Source organism: Vulpes vulpes, chromosome 3 (genome assembly GCF_048418805.1).
Source record: "Vulpes vulpes isolate BD-2025 chromosome 3, VulVul3, whole genome shotgun sequence".
NCBI lineage: Eukaryota > Metazoa > Chordata > Mammalia > Carnivora > Canidae > Vulpes > Vulpes vulpes.
The window spans coordinates 116557101-116578836 of NC_132782.1; the positions used below are offsets into that span (position 1 = coordinate 116557101).

At 45.3% G+C, this 21736-nt stretch overlaps 2 protein-coding genes across 6 annotated transcripts in view; both read left to right on the plus strand.

Annotated features, from left to right (window-relative positions):
* Positions 1 to 514: 514 nt before the first annotated feature.
* On the plus strand, positions 515 to 3178 carry LAMTOR5 (late endosomal/lysosomal adaptor, MAPK and MTOR activator 5). The gene is made up of 4 exons (XM_025996401.2): positions 515 to 637; positions 1021 to 1082; positions 2336 to 2453; positions 2829 to 3178. The coding sequence occupies exons 1-4, from the start codon at positions 603 to 605 to the stop codon at positions 2887 to 2889; spliced, it is 276 nt and encodes a 91-aa protein (XP_025852186.1). The 5' UTR covers positions 515 to 602; the 3' UTR covers positions 2890 to 3178.
* Positions 3179 to 14151: 10973 nt separating this feature from the next.
* The window catches only part of SLC16A4 (solute carrier family 16 member 4), a 37634-nt gene continuing 30049 nt past the window's right edge, over positions 14152 to 21736 (plus strand). For 2 of the 5 annotated variants that reach the window (XM_025996399.2, XM_072754335.1), the window contains exons 1-4: positions 14171 to 14335; positions 15430 to 15528; positions 20420 to 20552; positions 21590 to 21733. In XM_025996399.2, the coding sequence (XP_025852184.1) occupies positions 15442 to 15528; positions 20420 to 20552; positions 21590 to 21733 (364 nt within the window). In that variant the 5' untranslated portion in view covers positions 14171 to 14335; positions 15430 to 15441. Of the gene's footprint in view, positions 14336 to 15429; positions 15529 to 20419; positions 20553 to 21589; positions 21734 to 21736 lie in introns of all 5 variants that reach the window. The other 3 variants (XM_072754337.1, XM_072754336.1, XM_025996400.2) reach the window with 2 other exon arrangements.

Consider the following 21736-nt stretch of genomic DNA (forward strand, 5'->3'; position numbering starts at 1 on the left):
CCCAGCCCTCCCCCCAAAACTGACAGACTAACTGGACACTAATAAGGGTTCACTTAAATCATTTATGGCACAACTATACTATGGAGTATTTTGCAATTACTACAACAGATGTAAATGGATACTTACTGACATGTAAAGACATTTATGCTAAATTCTGTGAAAAAGGCCAGCTACATAACTGCATGTCCAGTATTGTGTCAATTTTGCCTAAAAAAAGAAAAAAAATGAGTAAGAGCATACATTTGCAGGCAATGGGCTGAAAGAATATTCTCCAAGAGGTTTTTTTTTTTTAAGATTGTATTAATCCGGGGCGCCCTGGGGGGCCATGAGGACTAGGCTCCTGCCCCTGCTCAGGTGCTCAGGTCGGGGTTCAGGTCGCGGCCTGGGCCCGGGGCGGCGCCCGGCAGTGCGTGGCCGCTCCTCTGCCGCTCCCTCTGCTCTGCTCGGGCGCGAGAGGGGGACGGGCGGGGACGGCCCGCGCCTGGGCACCGCGGGCGGAGGGGCGGCGAAGTTTGTCCCTCTGGCGGCGCCGTCCCCGGGGCGCCGGTCGCGTCACGTGGCCCGACGCTCCCGGCCGGGGCTGAGGCGGCGGCGGCGGCGGCATGGAGGCCACCCTGGAGCAGCACCTGGAGGACACGTGAGTCGTGCGGCCCGCGGCCCGTGCCGAGGTCGCGGCGGGGACACCCGGAAGTCCCGCGCGGCCCGCCCCGCCCCGAGCGGCCGACCCGCTCCTCTCCGCGGGCGGCGGCCGACAGGCGCCCCTCAGGGCTTCCGGCCGCAGCCCCGCGCCCAGCCCGAGCCCGGGGCACAGCGCCCCCGCCCCCCCAGACACGTTGGCTCGGGCGCCGGGCTGACCCCGGGTCACCGCGACGCCCCCGCTCCGGAGGGCGCCGACGCAGACGCACTGCCGCGCCCGTAGAGCGCGAGCCTGGTCCGCAGGGCCCCCGCAGGCGCGGCGCGGAGCACTTAACCCCGCCTCTGACCCGCTGTGCTTCCCTCCCCCGCGGCCCCCGGAAGCAGCATGAAGAACCCCTCCATCGTGGGCGTCCTGTGCACGGACTCGCAAGGACTGAACCTGGGCTGTAAGTCCCCGCCGTGCGCCCCCCGGGGGAGGGCCGGGAGCCTAGCCCCTCTCCCCTCCCCGCGCACGTCCCGCTGGCCTGCCACCTGAGGGGCACCTCTGTCAGAGGGACTCTGTCTCCAAACGGGATTAGAAAGGGGAGACCTTCCCGGGGCGCCTGGGCGGCTCAGTCAGGCGGCACCTGCCTTCTGCTCTGGTGCTGAGCCGGGGCCCAGGTCCTGGGATTGACCCCAGGTCGGTCTCCCTGCTGAGCAGGAACCTGCTCCTCCTCTCTCTGCCCCTCTCCCCTTCTGGTGCTGTCTCTCTAAAAGGAATAAAATCTTAAAAAAAAAAAAAAAAAAAAAAGAAAAGAAAAGAAAATTAAAATTTTTCAATTGGGGTATCCCTGAATGGCGCAGCGGTTTGGCGCCTGCCTTTGGCCCGGGGCGCAATCCTGGAGACCCGGGATCGAATCCCACGTCCGACTCCCGGTGCATGGAGCCTGCTTCTCCCTCTGCCTGTGTCTCTGCCTCTCTCTCTCTCTCTCTCTGTGACTATCATAAAATAAAATAATGGGTCTCCAGAATCGCGCCCTGGACCAAAGGCGCCAAACCGCTGCGCCACCCAGGGATCCCCTTGTGCCACCTTCCTATGTGGAAATAATAAACTTAGTCATTACTTTTGGTATCTGGCACCCAAGATTTAGTTATCTACAGGCTAAAACAAACATGAACAAAAAACAGTTATGTTGATATTTGAAAACAGCCAGCTTACTCTAATAGAAATAATAGAATATTCTCATACACTGTCAACGTGATCTTAGGGCTGAACTCCTTTGAGGTTGAGCTCACTAAAAGGAAATGAGATGTCACATGAGGAATTAGTTTCAAGAGTCTCTTGCCCTTTCTGACTGCTTTTTGTCAAATTCACCTCTGAGTGTCTTGGTTTCAGAAAGGTTCCTGTAAAATGAGTTTATGGCTTTCAGATGGATTTCAATTACAGCTTCCTTATATGCATGAGGACGTGTTTAGAGATGGTGATGAGAATGATTGAAAATTGAGTGTCTCCTGATGCTTTATTGATTTAAGAACTGTCTCTGGCTTCCTTACTTATGTAACCAGCTTAGTATCAAGACAAAATCATTTCATTTCAGTACCTAACCTAAAAGACCGTGAACTGAGCCTTCTTTTTGTGAGTAAGTCAATGAGAGGTACTATTATAGCTCTAGACTCCTTTTTGGACAATTAGTGACCTGGTGACATCTCTGTCTTCCAGGCCGTGGGACCCTGTCCGATGAGCATGCTGGGGTGATATCTGTTCTAGCCCAGCAAGCAGCTAAGCTGACCTCAGACCCCACTGATATTCCTGTGGTGTGTCTAGAGTCAGATAATGGGTAAGTAGTTGTTGGCAGATCCTTTCCTTTTTATAAATGGTGAAAGAGGAATACGGAACTGTGCAGAGTATGATCACAGCTTTGTAGAAAGAGAAAGTGTGCATGATATACATGTAGGGTAAATGTGTGTATGATATACATGTAGGTAACAACATAGTAGTGGTTGTCTCTGAGCAGTAGGATTATAGATTCGTTTAATTTTTCATATTTTATATTTTTCTCTATTTCACAAATGTTTGTGTTGATATATTGCTTTTGTATATAAAAAAAGATAAATATTTTTTTTAGTTGTGTCCTAAACCAAACAGCATGTTTAATCTTCAACAGTCTCCCACTTACAACATTTTACTGAATATCTTTCGCTTTGTCTTTCAGGAATATTATGATCCAGAAACATGACGGCATCACGGTGGCAGTGCACAAAATGGCCTCTTGACGTCTCATCAGTTCTCCAGCAGCCTGTCGTAGAGGCTCCATCCTACCTATGTTGATTATCTTGTAGAACGACTAAAGTTCCAATAGTTAGGCCATTTATTTAGTGTGCATTAGTATCAAGACAAAATCCATTGGCCATTTTAGAGTAATTTTAGAGTAAACTGCTTTTGGACACCCAATGGACTGACTTAACATTAGTAAGAAAGGATCATGTTTTGAAGCAGCATGTCCAGGTCACTTTGTACGTAGAGTTTTCTTATGTTCAATAAATCTGGTCAGAGGAAAGCTTGGATCTTTTCTGGATTCTTTAAATTCTTATCAAATGTTCTTTGTTCTTTTTTTTTTTTTTTTTTTTTTCAATTTACTCTCTTCTTTTTTATTCATTTATTCATGAGAGACACAGAGACATAGGCAGAGGGAGAAGCAGGCTCCATGCAAGGAGCCCGATGTGGGACTCGATCCCCAGACTGCAGGATCACGCCCTGGGCTGAAGGCAGGCACCAAACCGCTGAGCCACACAGGGATCCCCTACTCTCTTCTTTTTCAGAAGCTTCCCGAACTACACACATCCTCACACAGTGTCCATAGATATTTAAAACAAATTAAGAAAAATAAAATAAAATAAAATAAAACAAATTAAGCCTATAATTAACAAGCCCACCGCATAACAACAATATAGCTAATATCACTAAGTACTTGTACCAGGAACTCATTCTCACTGATGACCCTGGTATGTACTCTTAGCTGATGTACTCTTAACTGATGTACTCTTAACTGATGACCCTGGTATGTACTCTTAGCTGCCCCATTTTGCATTTGTGTAACTAAGGGATTTGCAGAAAAACCTTTTGGATTTAAGACTCCCAACTCAGGGGTGCCTGTCTAACTCAGTCGGTGGAGCTTGTGACTCTTGATCTCAGGGTTGTGTGTTTGAAACTCATGTTGGGTGTAGAGGTTACTTAAAATCTTTAGGGCCTCTGGGTGGCTCAGTCAATTAAGCATCTGACTTCAGCTCAGGTTATGATCTCAGGGTCCTGGAATGAGCCCTACATCAGGCTTCACGCTCAGCAGGGAGTCTGCTTCCCTGATCCCCCCCCCCCCTTTGTGCTCTCTCTTTGTCAAATAAATAAAATCTTTTTTTTTTTTTCTTAAGAATCTGTTAAATGAGAAGTCACCATAGGCTTTGACTCCCTTTTTTTTTTTTTTTTTTTAATTATTTATTTTTGATAGTCATACAGAGAGAGAGAGAGAGGCAGAGACACAGGCAGAGGGAGAAGCAGGCTCCATGCACCGGGAGCCCGACGTGGGACTCGATCCTGGGTCTCCAGGATCGCGCCCTGGGCCAAAGGCAGGCGCCAAACCGCTGCGCCACCCAGGGATCCCTTTGACTCCCTTTTAATAAAATTATAAAAATAGGACACCTGGGTGGCTCAGCGGTTGAGTGTCTGCCTTCGGCTCAGGGTGTGATCCCAGGGTCTGGGATCCAGTCCCACATTGGGCTCCCTACATGGAGCCTGCTTCTCCCTCTCCTATTATGTCCTGCTTTTCTCTGTGACTCATGAATAAATAAATAAATTCTTAAAAAAAAATAAAAAAAAGATTCCTGGGCCTTATCTTGTTAGCAGAATGGAATTTGGGATATGTAAGTCAAATAAATTTGAGCCTATTGATTAATCTGATGAGGTAGACCAAACTATTTTTCAAGCAGAAAAATTTCCTCAGTATGTATTTCCAATTTTTTTTTTTTTTAAGATTGTATTCATTTATTCATGAGAGACAGAGAGAGGAAGAGACACAGACTCCATCCCAGATCTGCAGGATCAGGCCCCGGGCTGAAGGCGGCACTAAACCGCTGAGCCACCGTGGCTGCTCTGTATTTCCAATTCTAATCCTGAGTGATAAGAACCAATCTTTTAAGTTTTTGCTACGTACTAGACACATGCTAAACAATTTACATGCATTTAGCTCATTTAATCTTACAAGCTATTATCCCCATTTCAGAGAGGAATAGGCTCAGCAAAATAAAGTCTAGCACAGGATCAAATAAAAATATAAAAAATTGGCAGAAAGGGAACAAAAGAATGCAGGGCTAGAGATTACTGGATAATCTAGAGCTAGGAAGAACTGGGTTCTTTGGAAAAAAGCAGTCAACTCAGGAGAATAACAGAGCAAAAATGGCTGGGTTTGACTTTAGGGATGTTGAATTTCTAACAAGATACGCTGGTGGTCACGCCTCCTAACAGTGTATTAGGGCCTCACTGTAGCAGGCACGGTGCTAAACTTCCCATTGCTCCTAGAACAAGACCTGAAGTCTGTGTGTCTCCCACAGGGCGATCCAGCCCCTGCCCACGCCTTATGCCGCATCCTCAGCCACCCTACCTACACCTAGCCGCTCGGTCTGCACAGAGCCTGGCCTTTATTGAATGAAATTCATAAACGAATATACCTTCTCATTCTCTGTGACAACCTTCGAGGTCGGGCACGGTGCACCCACATTCATGGATGGAAAAAGGGCTGCAGAGAGCTGAGGGTTGGAGATGGCTGATTTCCTAGTCCGTTAGGAGCTGCAACTCAAGTAGGATTGTGTGTGATTATATGCTGCTGGAGTAGGATGGTGTGTGTGTGTGTGTGTGTGTGTGTGTGTGTGTGTGTGTGTGCGCGCGCGCGCGCGCGCGCATCCAGGTGGATCTACTGGTTCTGTTTCTTCTATCTATATCAGTCCTCACAGAAAACTTGCAAAGTAGTATTAGCTACATTTTACAGGTTTGAAAACAGACTCAAGAGTCTTCATGCTTAAAAAACCACAAAGTTGGGATCCCTTGGCTCAATGATTCACGGCGTGATCCCGGGGTCCTGGGATCGAGTCCCACATCCACTCCCTGCAGGGAGCCTGCTTCTCCCTCTACCTGTGTCTCTGCCTCTCTCTCTCTCTCTGTTTTTCATGAATAAATAAAATATTAAAATAAATAAATGAATAAAATCTTAGGGGAAAAAAAGAATGGTATAATCCTATAAAGAAAAATTTAAGAGTTTGAGCAAAGACCGATTTGAATTGGGCAGCACTGAACCAGAAGTAGGAACACTGTGCCAATAGAAATTTGGGGAGAGGCTTTCATAGAGAAAATCCAGAAGCAAGGAAATTATTGATTGGATATATAGCTTAAAGCCCAGTTTGCTGTGTTTGGTTGTCCTTAAGTAACAATCTTGTAACCTTCAGGCATTTATGGGCTCAGAGTGGGGTTTGCTTCTGTAGGCTCCCTGAGCATTTGCACCCCCTTCAGTCTAATGGTGTCCTATTGCTTTAGCGAAGAGGTTCAAAAAATGAACATTTTTTGTATTTGTTATGATACCAGGTGCCTTGATCCAGGTGTTGGGGAACAGACGGCCCACAGAGGACAAAGCACAAGCTGATATCCCACAAATGACACCCCCCTCAGGTGTCACACCCCCCCCCCCAGGTTTCCCAGGGTGGGATATGTGTGACATTCCTCTGGAAGCTTCCCATTGTGTTAATATTAATGCCTTGCTAGAGGGATGAAGGATCTTTAACTTTGCAATGGCGAGACCTCCAGTATCCTGTAGATGCTCCTTAGCATATGAAAATCCTTTTGAAATCTCCCTTTCCTCTTCTGCCCCAATTCTGCAGGTCCTGTCCCGGGGCTTTAATAAAACCACCATTTTGCACCAAAGACTTCTCAAGCATGCTTTCTTGGTCCTCGGCTCCCGGCCTCACGTATATTCCAAAACTTATCACAGGTACAGCAGGAGATACTTGCTAGGTAGAGACTCCTCCTTGTTCAGCCAACAGGTAATCTAAAGCAATTCTATTATCTAAAACCACTCTGGGATGAAAGCCTAGGGCCTCTGTTACACAGCAATGGCAGTACATTCAGCAATAGTTGCCAGAATTACTGAGCATTGTCTCCCTGTGCATTAACACAGAAAAAAAGGCAGTTGAGGAAAGGCAAGAAGAATAAAGGTTTCATACTGAAGATGAATTTCTTGATCCATGATCTCAGGAGAGCTGTCCACCTAAAGATGCTATCTGCTTCTGGAAGGAACCTCCTTAGCCTATTTTAATTGTAGATCTCCAGCTGGTGTGCAATTCCAAGAGACTGAAGGAGCCCTTTCAAACTGGAGATCTGGACCCACGATTTTGGTCCTTGAAATTTGGCTGCCATCTGAGTGGTAAGATGGACCTGGTGTCCATGGAAGTTCAAAGTCCTTACTTGTTCTTAGTGATTTAAAATCAAAAGGATGGGGAAAAGGTTGGAAATGTTAATTTGGAGAATTGTAACCAGATCTGTGAGGTAACTAGAATTCAGAATCCAGTTTGGTTTACAAGTAGATAGCAAAACTTCAAAAACTGAACAGCACTAGAATCTGACCTCTGTTGGGGAGGAAGAATTTCCTATGTCCTTCAAGGTCCTTCTAGCTGGACTAAAGATCAACTGATGTAAGATTAACAGAAAAACTTAGTTTCATAAATAATAGAGAATCTACAGACATAAAATTGTAAAGACCGTGAGACAACCTGATGCTCACGCCCTGAGGGATAGGGCTCTGAGGATACAAAGGAAGAAAAGCCATTAGCAATGTGACAGGTGTTTGGAAAACAAAGGTTATACAGATAAGTTTCTTAGGTAAATAGGAACCTGTTAATATCTCTCTTCCTGATACAGGCAGGCAGTTGTAGGGGATGTAAGGAGCCTTTCCTGAATCTTAAGGGTTTTGATTGCTTTTAACTCAAAATAATATCCATGCTCACGTGGCCCATCTTGGGCAGCCTGGGTGGCTCAGCGGGTTTAGCGCCGCCTTCAGTCCAGGGCGTGATCCTGGACACCGGGATCGAGTCCCACGTCGGGCTCCCTGCATGGAGCCTGCTTCTCCCTCGGCCTGTGTCTCTGTCTCTCTGTGTCTCTCATGAATAAATAAATAAAACTTTTATTTTATTTTATTTTTTAAATAAAACTTCTAAAAAATAAATAAAGTGGCCTATCTTGTAGTAGCCTGCCCTTGGCCCCTACATGTTCATGGGTCAACTGTAATCTGTTGCAAGTAAGTCTAGTCTCATTAGACTTGCCCTAATTACTTACACAGGTGCAATAATAATAATAATGATTGATCATATAGGCTCTTTTTAAATCTGCTTTGCTGGAAGTTATAATGAGAAATCTTAGATTTGACTTTTAAAGTCTCTCCAGGTCAAAGAAAAGAATCCGCCAAGTCAAGGCCTCATCATCACACTTCACCTAGAAAACCTACAGATTTGGGTTAATGTCTCTGTCTTTGAGGTCCCAAATGATGGGGAGCAGAAGGCTAGCTGAGGACACAGCACAGGCTCACACCCTGCAAACCGCACCCTCCCCTCCAAATCCTGGGTGAGATATTTGTGACATAGCTCCAGGAAGCTCCCAACTATCTTAATGCCTTGCTAGAGGGAAAAACAACCTCACTTTGACAATGGCAAGGCTTCCAGGATCTTGTAGGTCCTCTTTAGCATATGTAAATCCTTTTATTTTTTTAAGACTTTATTTATTTATTCATGACAGACAAAGAGAGGCAGATACCTAGGGCGAGGGAGAAGCAGGCTCCCTGCAGGGAGCCCGATGTGGGACTTGATCCCAAAACAGGATCATGACCTGAGCCAAAGGCAGACTCTCTACCACGGAACCACCAGGTGCCCCTATGTAAATCCTCCCTTTTCCTCACCTCCTCCAACTCCCAGGTATATAATCAGCCACCCCTCATTACCCCAGGGCAGCGGCTCTTCCTGCCCTTGGGTCCTGTCCCCGGGCTTTAATAAAACCACCATTTTGCACCAAGATGTCTCAAGAATTCTTTCTTGGTCCTCAGCTCCAGACCTCACCCCACCAAACCTCACCTTGATTCCAAAACTACATCACTAAGATAGCCTGACCTTCCTGGGCCTGCCACAAAGTAACCTTCCTCACTCAGGCTGCTAGGAATGCTGTAAAGAAGGTACTAGGCCAGTTTTTCCAAAGGGTTTTAGTGGCTCCATAAAATCAACTTTAGTTCCTTAAAACTGCCTGGTCAAATGCATATTTTATGCATATTTTACTTACATGTTTTATGCATATTCTCAAATAATGACATTCCAGTCAAAACTTTGATAACTTAACCAATGTCTTTTTTTTTTAAGATTTTATTTATTTATTCATGAGAGACACGCAGAGAGAGAGGCAGAGACACAGGCAGAAGGAGAAGCAGGCTCCACGCAGGGAGCCCGACGTGGGACTCAATCCCAGGACCCCGGGATCACATCCTGAGCCAAAGGCAGACGCTCAACCACTGAGCCACCCAGCAGTCCCCATAACCAATGTTTTCTATTATATCCTGTTATAAGGACAGATTGTTACTGAGCTTATGCAAATAACTATATTGTCATGAAATAAGATGATTCAACAAATTTCTGAATTTGGGACGGATCAGATAGGGAGAAAAACTGTTTCAATTCTGTTTACAAAGTTATACTTTACCAAATTGCCTTAAATCATAACTAAAGAGAAAAAGATTTCCTTAAATCTGGAAAACAAAACTCTAAGGAACCAGCAATGTTTCAAAGAAACAGCTGTAAAAAAATTATAATCATCCTTGTAAATTCATTTAATCTCATGTTGTTAATTCTTGTTTTATTTACTTATTTATTTTGTTTTATTTATTTTTTAAAAAAGAGTTTACTTGTTTATTCATGAGAGACACAAAGAGAGAGGCAGAGACCCAGGCAGAGGGAGAAGCAGGCTCCATGCAGGGAGCCCGACGGGGGACTCGATCCCAGGACTTAGGATCATGCCCTGAGCGGAAGGCAGACTCTCAACCCCTGAGCCACCCAGGTGTCCCAATTCTTGTTCTGTTTTAATCCAGTTTTTCCATTAGTTTTGGAAATTCTTACCCAGCTCAATGTTATGATCTTCAAGTTACCAGAAACCTATATTCTAGGGAAACCTGGGTGGCTCAGCGGTTTAGCCCCGGCCTTCAGCCCAGGGCGTGATCCTGGAGTCCCAGGATCGAGTCCCACTTCGGGCTCCCTGCATGAGGCCTGCTTCTCCCTCTGCCTGTGTCTCTGCCTCTCTCTGTGTCTCTCATGAATAAACAAGTAAAATCTTAAAAAAAAAAAAAAAAGAAAAGAAAAGAAACCTATATTCTAGAGTACTTGTCAGAGTCCTTTCCATGAATCTCCCTAGAAATGAAGCACTTTTGCAAAGAAATCAGAGTAAAACAATAACTGGCAAGAAGACTTCGTGGAAAAAAAATGTCCTTTGTGCCTTTTTTTTTTTTTTTTAAGATTTTATTTATTTATTCATGAGAGACAGAGAGAGGCAGAGACACAGGCAGAGGGAGAAGCAGGCTCCCTGCAGGGAGCCCGACGTGGGACTGGATCCTGGAACCCCGGGATCACGCCCTGAACCAAAGGCAGGCGCTCAACCGCTGGGCCTCCCAGGCATCCCAGTTTTGTGACTTTCTTTATCTAAAAAACACATTCTAGGGGTTCCTGGATGGCCCAGTCAGAAAAGCATGCAATTCTCGATCATGGGGTCATAAGTTCGAGCCTCAAGTTGGGTGTAGAGATTATTCAAATAAATCAACTTTACAAAAAACTTAAACATAAATAAAAATAAAAAATACACTCTAGGGGCAGCCCTCCCGGGTGGCCCGCCTGCAGCCCAGGGCGTGATCCTGGAGACCTGGGATCGGAGTCCCAAGTCAGGCTCCCTGCATGCAGCCTGCTTCTCCCTCCTGTGTCTCTGCCTCTCTGTGTCTTTCATGAATAAATGAATAAAAATCTTAAAAAAAAATACACTCTACTCTCCCCCCCTCCTTTTCATACACAGTTGTTTCCTTTCACCCATACTAAGTTTTAATTATACATTAATTAGAATCCTTAACTCAGAATCCTTAATTTCTTTCTTTCTTTTTTCTTTTCTTTTTTTTTTTTTTAGAATCCTTAATTTCTTATGAAAATAGAGAAGTAAGCAATTGTGGACTGCTAAACTAGCATTCCATGGACTGGAGAATTTATAAATACGTTTGATAATTTCTAGTAGTGTAGCCTTCCTCATAAATTTTTCAATGTCACATAAAACATACCAATAGACTCACATCTTCAGTTCCTCTGCATAAGGAGCCAAAAGTAAATAAATTTATGTTCAATAATTAATATTCTAGTATTCTATCTTACTTGATAATGTAGATATTCAGTGAATACCATCATTTAACCTAACCTCATATAACTTTCTCCTACTTTCCAAGCAGGGCCCCCCACCGGCAACTCCCATTTTTCTTTTGTCTTTTCTGGTAAGAATTATCTCCCTGAAGTCTGCACTTCCAGGAAATGGCCCTGGGTACCTGGAGAACCGAAGTAGGATATTTACATCTCAAAGGCACAGGGAAAAGATATAAATTCCAGGAAAAAGGACTTTTATTCCCCAAATCCAGTTGTTGTTGTTGTTTTTTCAGTATCTACAAGCTTTTTGAGAGGAACAAGAGAGGTTTGGGGGTGGTAAAATGGATGGCAGACTTTGAACTGTTTCTAGAGCCACATTTTTGTTCTTGTAAAGATGAGATTTGTCAAGACAGTACAGTTGCTTTTGATTCTTCAAAGAACTAGGTTGCACCCTGAACGTCATCAAGAGGCCAGCTGACCCTCCCATCCACTTACATGATCTTAATTTGCTGCTTTACTTATTATTTATCAGGGGTATTTCAACTAAGATGGAAATTAAAAGATTCTCATATTCTAGGGTAAAGCTGTGTGCCTTTATGATTTAGTAAATCCTCTCACAGTAGCTTGGGAATATTTTTTTTTCCCTTCTGGGTACATACTTTCACTTTAGTTTAGGGAAAACAGCCTTTTTATTTGTTTATTTTTAATTTTTTAAAAAGCTTTTTTTTTATTTGAGAGAGCTAGAGCACAAGAGAGGTAGAGCCAGCGTGAAGTAGGGGGTGCAGGGGGAGAAGGAGCCTGACAGAGGGCTCAGTCCCAGGACTCTGCGATCATGACCTGAGCTTAATAACCGACTGAGCCTCCCAGGCGCCCCAGGAAAAGGGCCTTTTAAAAAGTTCCTCACAGGTTCTGAATATCAGCTTCCAATCTGGCCAACTTCTGACCACAGAGCTCACTAAAAACCTTTCAAAAAAAAAAAAAAAAAAAAACCTTTCAAATATTATATTAACACTTTTTAGCTAGACAAACAGTAAATATTTTTCTTTTTCTTTTAAACCAAAGGTATCCGTATCAGGTGAATTCAAAACCCAAACTAACAAACCTCTTCTGACTTAACTATGGACAGAAGAGGTGCCCCCAAGAAAGTGCAAGAGATATTGCCCCCCAAGACCCAGACTTATTCCCAAAAGGAATTGTACAGAAGACTTCTGGGAATCCCTCTGACAGCCAGCCATGGCCAATAGGACACTAGTGCGTTCGGGGTGCAGCCCTATTGGTGCCCCACTATGATTTTAAGGCCTCCAGCCCTGCAGTTGAGCTCCCTGCTCTCCCAAGGGTCCCAAGGGGCAGAAGAGCCAAACAAGCTCTCAGGACAGAGATGAGACAAAGGGGGGAAAGGTAGCTGTCTCCAGGAAAAGACTGCCAACCACCGCTGTCCAAGTAGAAATTCATGAGCCACAATTCAAAGATGTAAGTCTTACACAAATGTAAGGGGGGGGTGGGGCTCAGCGGTTTAGCACCGCCTTCAGCCCAGGGTGTGACCCTGGAGACCAGGGATCGAGTCCCCTGTCGAGCTCCCTGCATGTAGTCTGCTTATCCCTCTGCCTGCGTCTCTGCCTGCCCTTCTCTCTCTCTCTTTCTCTCTCTCTCTCTCATGAATGAATAAATAAATAAATAAATAAATAAATAAATAAATAAATAAATAAATAAAATTAAAACAAAAATGTTTTTCTCCTGTCAGTCTGACCTCGGAAAGAAGGGACAGCATGAAGTTTACCTTCCTCTCGACCAGGCACCACAGACAGAGGTCCAGGACAGCTCACTTTGGTAGGAATTCTCACCCTTTGCTGGCTTCTAGCAGTTTTTCCAGGATCCCCTCTGCAGGCTCTGGAGTGAGTGGGGTGTCCCAGGAGGTCTCATTCTGGTCACCAGAAATCGTAGAGGAGGAAAAATTGTTTTCCACCTACCTTTTATAGTGAGTGTTTGGCTAAGACTCTTTTATCTCTAGGGAACCACATAAGTGGATACATTCACCTAAATTAAAAGTTCTCCGCTGTGGCCACCATCATCCAAGGTTGATCACCTTTGGTAAGGCCAAGCTGCCTGTTCAGCTTTAACACCATATTTTATTCACCTCAGGCCTCACACAGGACCCAGCCCAGTTTAAATTGGACCTTGTCTGTCCCCAGAGCCAGGCCAGTTTTTAAGTCGAACCCAGTCCCTAAAAAGAAATGCTTGAATAAAGGCTGACAGTTTGGAATCTGACAGCAGTGGAGCTAGGATCCAAGAGGGCCTTGCCTTTGACCTGAAGAGGCAGCGAGAAAGCCTCAAGCTCTGGGCTTGTGGGGTACCTGCATCCCTTGCTCCTTGTTCCTGGGGTGCACAGGTGTCTCCTTCTTTTGTTCCCTCTTCTGATACTAGAACTGTTTTTTTTTTTTTTTTTGATACTAGAACTGTTAAAAGGTAAACTGAGGCATATTAAGTAAATATGGTTAAGAGTTTATTTGAGCAAAAATCAGTTCAAATCAGGCATTGTTAAATCAGAAGTATTTAGCAGCACTCTATCAACAGGAGCTCAGGGACAGGCTTTTATAAAGAAAAGGTGGATGCAAAGCAAGGAAGTTGTGAGTGTTTTTTTTTTTTATGATTTTATTTATTTATTCATGACAGACACACACAGAGAGGCAGAGACACAGGCAGAGGGAGAAGCAGGCTCCACCGCAGGGAGCCCAACGTGGGACTCGATCCGGGGTCTCCAGGGTCACGCCCCGGGGCTGAAGGTGGCTCCAAACCACTGAGCTACCCAGCGATCCCCTGTCCTTCCCATTTTAATTTGGTGACTTCAAGGCATTTACAGGCTTAGATTTTGGTTTGCCTACATGAACCACCTCGGCATTAGAGTTCCCGCTGTGTAATGGCTTCCTTGTGTGATTAATTTAACACTAGTTACCAAAAAGGATTTTCTACTTGGTTTACTCTGATACTTGCTTCTGAGCCTAGGGTGAAATTCTACTTTCTGAGTCTAGATGGGTGGAGGGAGGGCCTGGAATGATGTCAAATCGCAGTTTCCTCCTCCCCTCGGGAAGTAAAGTCCACTGGCAGGAGTGACCGCATTGGCTCCAGCCTCACAGACTTAGAATGCGCACACGTGTTCACAGCGGAAAGAAAGGCCTTTAAAAAAGAGTAACTTTGTAGGAAATTGTATATTTTTCTTCCCAGATTGCCTCATCGGTGGATTCCTTTGCTGAATACCACATCAAAGGTAAAATAAAAACGGGGCTGTGTGTTGGGGTTGGGTTTCTAGGTATTGAACAACGGGCCTCTGCCCCCAGCCCCCACCCCCTCCCCAGCTTGCTTACCTGCGGCCAGGCACAGGCGCTGCGGCCGCACCTGCCCCATCCCGGAGCTGTTTTTCTTTCTTTCTTTCTATATATACTGAACCACTTGTGAGAAAATAGCAGATTCTATGATACTTCAGTCCTGAGACCAAGAACATGCTCTTAGCAGGAACCACAAGACCACCACCACCCTCAGGAGATTTAACACGGTCTATTAGAAAGTCCACAATTCAGAATTCGCCAACTGACCTCCCAAAGTCCTTTATGACTCGTTTTCTGGTACAGGATTCATTCGAGGACTAGTCATTGCATCTTGTTGTCTCCATGTAGTTAGTCCCTTAGAATATTTTCATTTTAGCCTCTGCTTAGTAAAGGGAATTCCTAAACCCGAGGCTCCTCCTCTCTTCCTTATTTCTCTTAAGTCAGGAGCTCACACAGAGGATCGGAGGATGATGGACAACTTCCCCTAGGATGTGGCTTGTAGACCTAGGGGGAGGACATGGAGGACAGTGCTCAGAGCGGCCACGCCACAGTGGGGTCAGGCTTTGTAACCTCCTTTGCAATTCCTGCCTGAAATTAAACGAGTGGTCCTCTTTCAGATGCCATTCAGATCTCTGTGGTAGCTTTGATGTCCCTCAAATCATGGCCTTTCACTAGCTTTTTCTCATCTGTCCTATGGTTCTGTCTGGATGGTGATTATGGAATAAACAGAGATAGGGAGACATTGTAGTCAGGCAGATTTTACTTGTAACTAAGGACATGCCTCAAGATAACTGTCAGAGTCATCTGGATTGCCAGGTGAAGCTAGGCAGCAGGCCTCCAGAAAACCCCCAAAGATGCCCTGCTTGCATTTTTGAGGTTGAGATCAGAGTCTGTAAACAATTTAGAAATCAGGAAATCATCTATTTTTAAAGGGGTAAGGCTAAAAATAATACACGTGGTTTTATATCACAGACAAAGTTTAAAGGTTTACATCAGTTTCTTGTCAACTGAATCATCTTTCTTGGTCTTGTCACAGGGACCAACCATCATGGTGCAGAGGGCAAGGAAGGTCCGACCTTACACTAAAGCCCTGGATGGAGGTTGGGGATGGATGATTGTATTTCATTTCTTCCTGGTAAGAATTTCCTTTCCCCTTTCCTACTGCCCACAAGAGGATTCCTCTGGAGAAGGGCTCAGAGCAAAGCCAGAACTGCTGAGAGCTGCCAAAGTCCGTGGCCTACACTGAACTTCAGAGAAGGTTGAAAACGTCCTCCTTGAGCGAAAGCCAGTTCCCCTCTGGTCCCCTCCTTGCTACCACCCCGACACCTAGAGGATGCTCTGCCTCCAGCAGCGCCTCTACCCTGGCTGCATGGCGTTAGGATGTGCAGGGGATCATACATGGAAGCACTGGGAGGTGCTGAACATTGATGTTGGGTGGGTTCCCAGCTCTGCCCGCGGCAACCTCCCTCTCTCCTGGGGGATGGAGATGTTTGCAGAGGGAGAAGCAGGCTCCCTGCGGGGAGCTGGATGTGGGACTCGATCCCCAAACCCGGGATCATGCCCTGAGCTGAAGGCAGATGGTCAACCACTGAGCCACCCAGGCATCCCGGGCATCCCATTTTCTAATTAATTTCTTTCCCTCCTCCTCCTCCTCCTCCTCCTCCTCCTCCTCCTCCTCCTCCTCCTCCTCCAGAGGCTCTTAAGGTTGTTGTGAGATAGTAGTGATCTGAGTTGTTAACATGGCCATTCTAGAATATTGAGTCCCATTCCAGCTATGTCCCAAACAAGACTGTAACAGTGGCACCAGCTCCACATTCTGTGTTTCCAAATAAGCTAACTTTGAGATGTACCCACAAAGATACCCTATCTGTCCTGTCCTCCTCCTCCCCTGCTCTGCCTTACAGTAAGAACCTCACAAAGACGGGACTGTGGGTCACGGTGACTACTAATTAACGATCCTGCAGTCCACAATGTGATCACTAAGAGCTCCGTAAATAGGATGATGGGAAATCATGCCATGCCCTAGTGACAGAGGAGAAAGCAGGGTCACAGGTCCTCAGGCAGGATTTATGTAATACAAATCTCCTAACCAGAGGACTATTTGTTAAACATTAGCTTCATTACCAAAGAATGTGGATTTTTTTTTTTCTCCGAGAAGTGTCACTAATAAGGAAACTAAGGATGCCCTGTCTGAGAGCCTTCCCAGGGGCTCCCACCTCCCCAAATCACAGGCTTTGCAGAACCAGCACTACTGGTGAGGATCTCCAGATCTCCCACCTTTCTTCCCAATAACGAGTCTTACTTTTCCTAATTATCCTCTAGGGATAGAAGTTATTTGACCAGTGTAGTTGGTGATAAGAAAGACTACCTAATAAGCAGATTTTTTTTAAAAAAGATTTTATTTATTTATTCATGAGAGACCCAGAGAGAGAGGCAGAGACACAGGCAGTGGGAGAAGTGGGAGAAGCAGGCTCCATGCAGGGAGCCTGACGTGGGACTCGATCCCAGGACCCCAGCATCATGCCCAGGTGTCTCCTAATAACCAGACCATTAAACAGTAACAATGAGGATGGAGAAAACAGGTCAGTGCAATATGGAGGAGACAGGCCTATAAGATTTGGACAGTTAACAGAGTATACCAGGGAGAAAGGGAATCAAGGAGTCCTGGGTTGTTGGCTTGAGTAACTTAGAGGATGATGCATCATTCACTGAGTTAGAGGACACATGAAGAAGGGAAGAATATTTGAAAATGCTTGGATGGTTTAATCCTGGGCAGGGTCTATGGGACCTGTAATGTCACCAATAATGTGTTCAGCAGCTCACATGCAGGTGGAGCACGGGATCTGCATACTGAAATCTGAGTCATCAGCATACATCAGTCGGCTTGAACCAATAGGCAGGATGGGTAAAATCACCAGGGATGGGGAGAAGAGCAACTCAGCAGAAGCCTGGAGAAAACTGATGTTGTGATGTTCGGGGTTGGTGGAGAGTAGCCCACGGAGGAAACTAAGACGCAGTGGGAGAAGCTACGATGCAGCACCAGAGAAGCAAAGGCAGAAATATCCAGGAGCTAAGATGAATAGATGCTGCCTTGAGGTTGGATGCCACAGAACTGATGACGGGTTTGTTAGTTCAGCAACAAGGAAGCCTCTGGTAGCCTCCCTGTCAGTGGTGGGAGGTGAGGAAGCAGAGATAACCTAAGACTGCTCTCTAGTTTGTGTAGTCCAGGAAGGAAGAGCTGGGGTGATAACAGAAAGGGACCCAGAGTAGAAGGAAGTTGTTAAACAATAATTACCCAATCCTTTCTGACAAAGCCTGATGCTCTCTATTCAAAAGGGGCCACTGTGGCTGATCCAGCCCCCCTTTCCCAAGATAATATTGTCCTGAGAGTTGATCTGAGGGAGCTCTGTGTGTGTGTGTGGGGGGGGGGGGGGGGATTGCTCTTGAAGATACAATTAAAATGAGGTGGCTGAGTCAGCCATGGGAGAACTTCTAGGGGCTTTTATTTGGGGGTGAGCCCATTTACAATGTCTGAGGTGGACTCCGGAACAGGACTCAAACCCACCTACCTTGGTCGAAAGCCAGGATGAAGTAATGAAGTCCTAGAATATAGACTTACCTAGTCTACTTGGATAACTAAGGGAAAATCCAGATCTTGGGAAAAAAATTTTTGATATCTGAGCCAAGATACAAACAAAGTTGGAAAGTTACAAGTTAAGGGAGGGAGGCAGAGCTGATGCAAAGGCTGTGTCCTTGGCTTTCTTGACACACAGTGGAAGACACAGACCCACTCATCAAAGGCAAGTCCTATCCACTGACTGTTGCTACACCCACCCACCAAGGACAGACCAGAGAGGAAACTGAACTGGGGGGAATAGAACCTAGCCAAATTCAGGTGGCTAAGAAAGGAAAGGTCAGCAATCATCTAGACACCAGCCCAGAACCCATGTCCACAGAAAAAGAGGAAGGGTATTTTACAGAATGATGCTTCACTGTGGCGTCCCTAGCTCAGGAAAGGATGCAATAGCCACTGTGCATTCTGAACTGAGTAAACAAGTGGGGGCCGCCTGAGGTTTGCTATGCTCTCTAGCCTCATTTCCAGATAGAAGCAACTTTGAGAAATATGAGGATTACACATTGCCTGAACAAGGACCTGATAAAATGTCTTTTTCACTTGTGAATGTATATTGGCCAGGTGTCCATGGCACTGTTCACTCTGAATAAGGACAATTTTGTTGCTACTATCAAATAAAAATGGGGAAAACATTAAAGGATCCTCTTCTCACCATACCCAACTTTATCATAGTTAATAGCTTGAGTATCATCAAGTGCTATAACTTACCTGAATTTCTCTCAATCTTCAGTTCTATGAGTGTAACATTTTATCTTCACGTTACAAAAGAGAAAGCTTGACTTCTGTGAAGTAGTTTGCCCAAGATCACACCCCTTATAGGAAGTGGAGCCCAGATTCAGGCCAAGGCAGGCTGACTGCAGAACACTACTTGGAACTATGATGTTATGAATATGCTGGTGGGAACTTAAATCTGTACCTGTCTATGGAACAGGTACAGAGTGAGATGAGTGAACGACAGCGGGTAATGCATACTAGGCAGAGAAAATGTAATTAGTGAAAAGGAAGCCCAGGGTCTGTGGCTCATAAGCGATGCAAAGCCATGCTGGAAGCATAGAAAGTGGCCTTGGAAAGCTAAGGCCACTGAAAAAAAGAAAGGGAGGGGGGTACGCCTGGGTGGCTCAGTGGTTGAGCGTCTGCCTTTGGCTCAGGGTGTGATCCCAGAGTCCTGGGATCGAGTCCCACATCGGGCTCCCTGCCTGGAGCCTGCTTCTCCCTCTGCCTGTGTCTCTGCCTCTCTCTCTCTGTTTCTCATGAATAAATAAAATCTTAAAAAAAAAAAAAAAGAAAAAAAAAAGAAAGGGGAAGTTTGGAAGTCCCTGGAGTACACGTGGCTCCTGTGCTGAGTGCCTCAAACCCTGGCTGGGTGGCTTCCTGTCCAGTTTCCCCCTCCTGACCTCTGCTCTTCACTGCCCTCAGGATAAGTAGAATTCTAAGAAACAAATGTTAAAAGGCAACAGAAAGAAAACTTGACCTCAAAAGGGATATTCCTCCTCCTGGAAGGGAGAAGGCGGTGCTGGCCAGGGGGATTAGTTGAGACAAAAGAAAAGGAAGGGGTGCATGACCCACCATAAGGTGAGCCTCCAACCTGTATACTTTTGCTGTTCTGGCATAAAATAATAGTGCTCCTTTCCACTCTCTAAGATTGTATTTATATATTCCTGAGAGACCACACAGAGAGAGGCAGAGACACAGGCAGAGGGACAAGCAGGCTCCATGCAGGGAACCCGACGCGGGACTCGATTCTGGACCCAGAATCCCGCCTTGAGCCGAAGGCAGATGCTCAACTGCTGTAAGCACCCCTCGTGAGTTTCCATTTGGATGAGACATTATATGGCCATCCTATTGGAGTTAGTCTATCTGGGTTCAAACTCACCCCCATCTTGAGCGAATTTTAATCTCCCTAAACCACACTTTGCAAAAAAAAAAAAAAAAAAAGACTGACTCCATAACTTTGTAATGAGGATTAAATGAGATGCTTTTGTGTAAAGTACTCAAGAGGCTCCAAGGGCATGGCCGCCTCACAAAATACAAAATGTATAATGTGAAACCAACAAACTGGTTAATACTGATGACCGGGGGTGCCTGGGTGGCTCAGTTTATTAAGCATCTGCCTTGGGCTTAGGTCTTGATCCTGGGGTCCTAGGACTGAGCCCAGCATGGGCTCCCTGATCAGCAGGGAGTCTCTGCTCCTTCCTCTCTCTCTGCCTTTTCCCCCTGCTCATGTGCTCTCTCTTTCCCACAAATAAAGTCTTAAAAAAATACTGGCGACCTGGGGCTGGTGGCAGAGTGGTGGAGAAGCGCGGAGAGAGGCAATCTAAGCACAAGCTGCTGTAACCTCTGTAATGGCTTGCCTCACCACCTGACTTGGACTCTTTGGTCTGCTTTGATTTAGGTAAATGTGTTTGTGATGGGGATGACCAAGACATTTGCAATTTTCTTTGTGGTTTTCCAAGAAGAATTCGAAAGCACCTCAGAGCAAACTGGTTGGATTGGATCCATCATGTCATCCCTTCGTTTTTCTGCAGGTATAAAGCTGGCATTAAGCTTGCTGTCCAAGGAAAAGCACCACAAAGGGCAATCCTGAGAAGATTCATCTGTCAGTCATTTAAGACTGAAGTATTGCTAAAACTCAGATTCATTAATAGATAAAGCTAAGAAAAGTTAGACTTGCAGTGTTTAGACTTTGACAAAATCAGAAGAAATAGGGTTCAATGCTTAAGAATCCAACTATTTAAGTCCATGATTCAATTTTTCATACCTTGTTTCTTTTCACAGTGCCTGAATACAGGTTCAGTGAGCCAGTCTATCTCGGAAATCAGACCATGAAGTTCTTCAGCCATCATCTAAGCATATTCAAAACAACATATAGAACCAATTCCTCTTCCTTTGCTTTTATTTGGGGCTAAAACATGGTAGAGTAATGATTCAACCTTGTTCTACTCATAGGTCACTAGGTGCAATCTCATTTGTAGATCTTTTTTGTAGTTTTTTTTTTTTTAAGGTTTTACTTATTTAAGTAATCACAACACCCAACATGAGGCTCAAACTCACAACCCTGAGATCAAGAGTCACATGCTCTTCCAAACTGAGCCAGCTAGGTGCCCCTCATTTTGTGGTCTTGTAATGCATTTTCAAATCTGCTTATTTATAATCTTTAAAACAGACAGCTCTTTTTCCAAAAAACAAAGTAGTGTGGGACTGGGAATATTATGAAACCTAACACAGACACCTTTCTAAAGGATACACAACTCCGAACACAAGTCCTCTTGTTTTCCTTCAGTTGCTCATTTATTTTTTTTTTTAATTTTTTTTTATTTATGATAGTCACACACAGAGAGAGAGAGAGGCAGAGACACAGGCAGAGGGAGAAGCAGGCTCCATGCACCGGGAGCTTGACGTGGGATTCGATCCCGGGTCTCCAGGATCGCGCCCTGGGCCAAAGGCAGGCGCCAAACCGCTGCGCCACCCAGGGATCCCTCAGTTGCTCATTTAAATTGCACATCAAACGCTAAGAAATGCCAGAGCATGTTTAACTTAGTACTTGCCTCTCCCTTTTTCCGAGGTCCCCTGGTTGCCATTATGTGTGACATAACTGGAGAGAAAATTGCCTCCATTCTTGGGGCTTTCCTTGTTACTGGTGGATATCTGATCAGCAGCTGGGCTACTAACATCCCCTTTCTTTGTGTGACTATGGGACTTTTACCTGGTG

Bases quoted from the DNA above. Each gene is read 5' to 3' on its own strand.
- LAMTOR5 (XM_025996401.2), top strand. From the start codon at position 603: ATGGAGGCCACCCTGGAGCAGCACCTGGAGGACAC. The intron at 638-1,020 runs GTGAGTCGTGCG...CCCCGGAAGCAG, and splicing joins GAGCAGCACCTGGAGGACAC to CATGAAGAACCCCTCCATCG. The intron at 2,454-2,828 runs GTAAGTAGTTGT...TTTGTCTTTCAG, and splicing joins TGTCTAGAGTCAGATAATGG to GAATATTATGATCCAGAAAC.